Genomic DNA, 3,533 nt, shown 5'->3' with positions numbered 1-3,533 from the left:
AGTTCCGACTTTGAAAAAACCTCAAAGCTGCTTTAAACAGCGCCGGGACAACTCAGTGTATGTAGTATTAAAAGTCAGTGGTTTATATTGTGGATGGATGTTATATTATTTTGAAAGCCATTAATATAGGACAGTAACAGGAATTCACAGTCCTATTTGGTGAAAGTCTATTGTATAAATAGTATTTCTCCTCTTCAGCGGCCAATAACTAGATTATTAATATATTTCGAAATATTCACGGGCTGTAACATGTTAGTTAGAAATTGCAAATATTTATTGTTAAATGTAGTTTTTGAACATATTTCAAAAAAACAGATGTCAGAATGTAAATTAGTCAGAAAGGAGTTAGAAACTGTCATGATTATTTGTACAGTGTATATCAATACAGTGTATTCCCCCATAATTATCTGAATCTCCTTATAAAGCAGCTCATCATTATTTACATGCAGTGGCAACAATAAATCTTAGAGAAAGCAACAATAAGGTCAAAATATCAACAACAAATACTTATAAGTGCAAGAAAGACACTGTTGTATGGAAAGATGAGCACATTTTGACTTTCTCTGACCAGTCTAGACTGGGCGAACATACATTCAGCACTGGAGACAGTACCACCTCCTTCTGTAATCAGTCAGTCTAATCATCTAATTTATTATTCCTCCTCCTGACATCCCCCAAGGCCTCGGCATCAGCTCCATCAGACAGTTGAGACAGGGCAGGACCGACTTTGCTGTTGTCCTCACCTCCCTCACTGGAATGTAGAGTATGCAAGATCTGGTCAGAGGGGCGTTTCCAAGAAGTTCGAGTGGCAATCCAGAGAATCAGAGCTCCAAAAACCACCAGGAGGACTCCCAGAACGTTCACGAATATTGCCTCTGGGGGCGAGTCCTTATACTTTGGGTTGCTCCTTTATCATGAAGTACAAAAAAGAAAATTATACTCCTTGTTAAACAAGAGATTAACATTGCACACAAGTTTTGTAGAGTATTCTAAGTCTTTATTTCTTTAATAAAAATACTTACAGGCCAAAAATGAGTTTCTCTGTGATGCCCATGAGTGCTACAGCTATAACACTGGTAAAGAGCAAAAGACCACTGTAGACATGGAGGGGCATAAACGCTGCTCTCCAGGATACAGGTGTAACTGGTATCAAGTACATGCCAACTCCAAGAACAAGCTGCTCATTGAAGGAGAGAAAAAATGCACTTGTCAGATACTTCACTAATCAAGACTCCTATTCACCATGGCTTAGCATTTTAGAGCAGACCAGCAGAGACAGAGGTATTCGTGTTTTGGTGTTCTTAAAGAGAGTAAAGGTGCAGTGCAAACTGTCTCTGAATTCAGTACTTTTTCTTACTAATAGGGATATGAATACTGCACCTCCCAACCTTGGTGTATTACCCATTACTTTAAATAATTTGAAAAGTAAAATGATTTATTTACCTGTAGACAGTACAGGATCACCACTGTCAGGCCAATCCAGCTGTGCAGACTGTACATGTTGGGGATTTTGGCAGCATTGTGGAAGTCAAAAACTGCCACCATAGCTATAACAGCAAAAATGAAGGCCACTAAGTTCAAGCCTGCGTGGATGAACTTCATCATTAGTTTGCTGCACTGCCAGGTCCAGGGGAGCCTGTAGACAATGATGGCTGCAAGAGAGTGTCATTCAATGTAAATCACTCAGGTCTCAATGCAGTTATGATGCATACTTTTAAAATTTTTACAACATCAAACTTTTTTTTATTGTTCTTTAATTGTTAAGCTAATTTCCCTTTATATTGTTTAAGTGAGGATTTTAATGCATGACAGGCACATTGATGTCTGCATCTATAAAGTGCTTTTTAGGTCTTAAAAATCATGTTAAGTCAACATACATGGCTCACATATGACAATATAAAAACACTCTGTTACAAGAAAAGGTCCTTTATTCAAGTACATAAATATTACCAGCACAATGTGCTAAAAGTTTCCAAAGTAAAAGTACTCATTGTGCAGACTGGCCCTTTCAAGGTCCAGCATGATGGGTTTTTTATTTTTTATTTTTAACTCTTATGCACACGAGATAATATTTTGTGCACACAGATTATAATCTTGCGAAACGAGATCAAAAATTTTAATTTTTCAGGGCTTTAGGGAAAATGTACAACTGTATTACTCTCAGCACTTGGTAACCTTAGGTAAATCCCAGCACAACTTTGCACCTGCGTGGTTATGCACACGCAATGATCTTTAATCTCATAATGCTTTATTAGTTGATCTTATGTTTGTATGTAAAAATAAAAACAAAAAAAAACTAACTATAATGTTCACATAAGTATACTGGAGTAAAAAGTACACCATATTCTTCTGAAACCTAAGAGAGCAGTAAGTAAAAAAGTATTGTAAATTGTAAAAACAAGTATATGTACCTAAAAATTGTACTGAAGTACAGTACTTGAGTAGTAACAGTGAACTACACGACCTAAGTTGAAATTTAACATTTTGAATGACCAGTTTCAGGGTAAGTTTAGTTTATGGACGACGCTTTTAAAATGACATGTCCATCAGCAGTAACCTCCCCAAGATCCTCAGAGGAGCGAGTCTTGTGTAACTTTGCCTTGAGCCATAATTTCCTCTAGTCTACTTTTCTTCAAACAACACCGAAATCCACTTAGCCCTCCATTTTTCTAGAAAAGAAAGAGTCCTCTCACCTACTCCCTGCAAGAAAATAAACCCGGTGACTATCAAGACCGGATGCCAGTTGAACTCGGCCAGTCCTCCATCCCAGGCTAAACCTTCCTTGAAGTGAAGAACCCATCTTAGCACGAATATTATGGAGACAAGGCCGATGGCGGCGGCGGCAGAAAGAGCGACCAGGAACTGTCTGAAACCCTCCATCGCCATCAGTGCCACTCGCGCAGCTGTTACCGCACAGAGTAACTTCAAGTGGCTGCTGTGGAGGACGGACCGCGGTCACATGACCCGGAGCGCTGCAAATGTTTGGCGGAAAGACGTTTTGTAACTTCACTGTTTACATCAGAGCCTGAGACCAGGTAGGAAAAAAAAAAAAAAAAAAAAAAGTGATATTTTAATTTTTCAGTTGACAGCTGTGTGCTTCCCTCTTGTACAGTCCTGTTTATTTTTATTAATTTTGTATCTTGTATCCCTGAAAACTTGCTTTGAAATCTAAATTATTTCTCTGTAAGATTAAATGGTCATTATTTGTAAGTAACTCAACAGTCAGAAACATAACTAATTTGGGGCCCATTACACCAAACTTGCAAGCTACAGTTTGCACCATGACACATCTTCTCCTATTAACACAGACACTTTGAATAGATCAAAACAAACAACACTGCGACCTATGCTTTATGATGTAAGAGCCCTGTATGAATCACATTTATCTAAAATTTGCAAGCAACAGTTATTTGTGAGACATGACAATGCATTAATGTCTTGCTGGTAAATTGTTTTTGCTGCCCTGCCCTTCTTCATCTCAACTGTGTGGGTGTGGTTTCATCAGATGGGGCTGACAAGCCTGGGAGCATTGG

At 38.4% G+C, this 3,533-nt stretch overlaps 1 protein-coding gene across 1 annotated transcript; it reads right to left on the bottom strand.

Annotated features, from left to right (window-relative positions):
• Positions 1 to 256: 256 nt before the first annotated feature.
• Positions 257 to 2,962, bottom strand: cybrd1 (cytochrome b reductase 1). Its single transcript, XM_071474624.1, has 4 exons — positions 2,694 to 2,962; positions 1,444 to 1,652; positions 1,023 to 1,177; positions 257 to 907 (listed from the first exon to the last, which is right to left on the bottom strand). The coding sequence occupies exons 1-4, from the start codon at positions 2,884 to 2,886 to the stop codon at positions 637 to 639; spliced, it is 828 nt and encodes a 275-aa protein (XP_071330725.1). The 5' UTR covers positions 2,887 to 2,962; the 3' UTR covers positions 257 to 636.
• Positions 2,963 to 3,533: the final 571 nt, after the last annotated feature.

The sequence above is a fragment of the Trachinotus anak genome, unplaced genomic scaffold, assembly GCF_046630095.1.
Source record: "Trachinotus anak isolate AG129_WGS33_773 ecotype Australia unplaced genomic scaffold, CSIRO_AGI_Tana_v1 ptg000001l, whole genome shotgun sequence".
Classification (NCBI taxonomy): domain Eukaryota; kingdom Metazoa; phylum Chordata; class Actinopteri; order Carangiformes; family Carangidae; genus Trachinotus; species Trachinotus anak.
The sequence above is the reverse complement of the archived record's forward strand: the minus strand, read 5'-3'. Positions and strand labels throughout refer to the sequence as shown.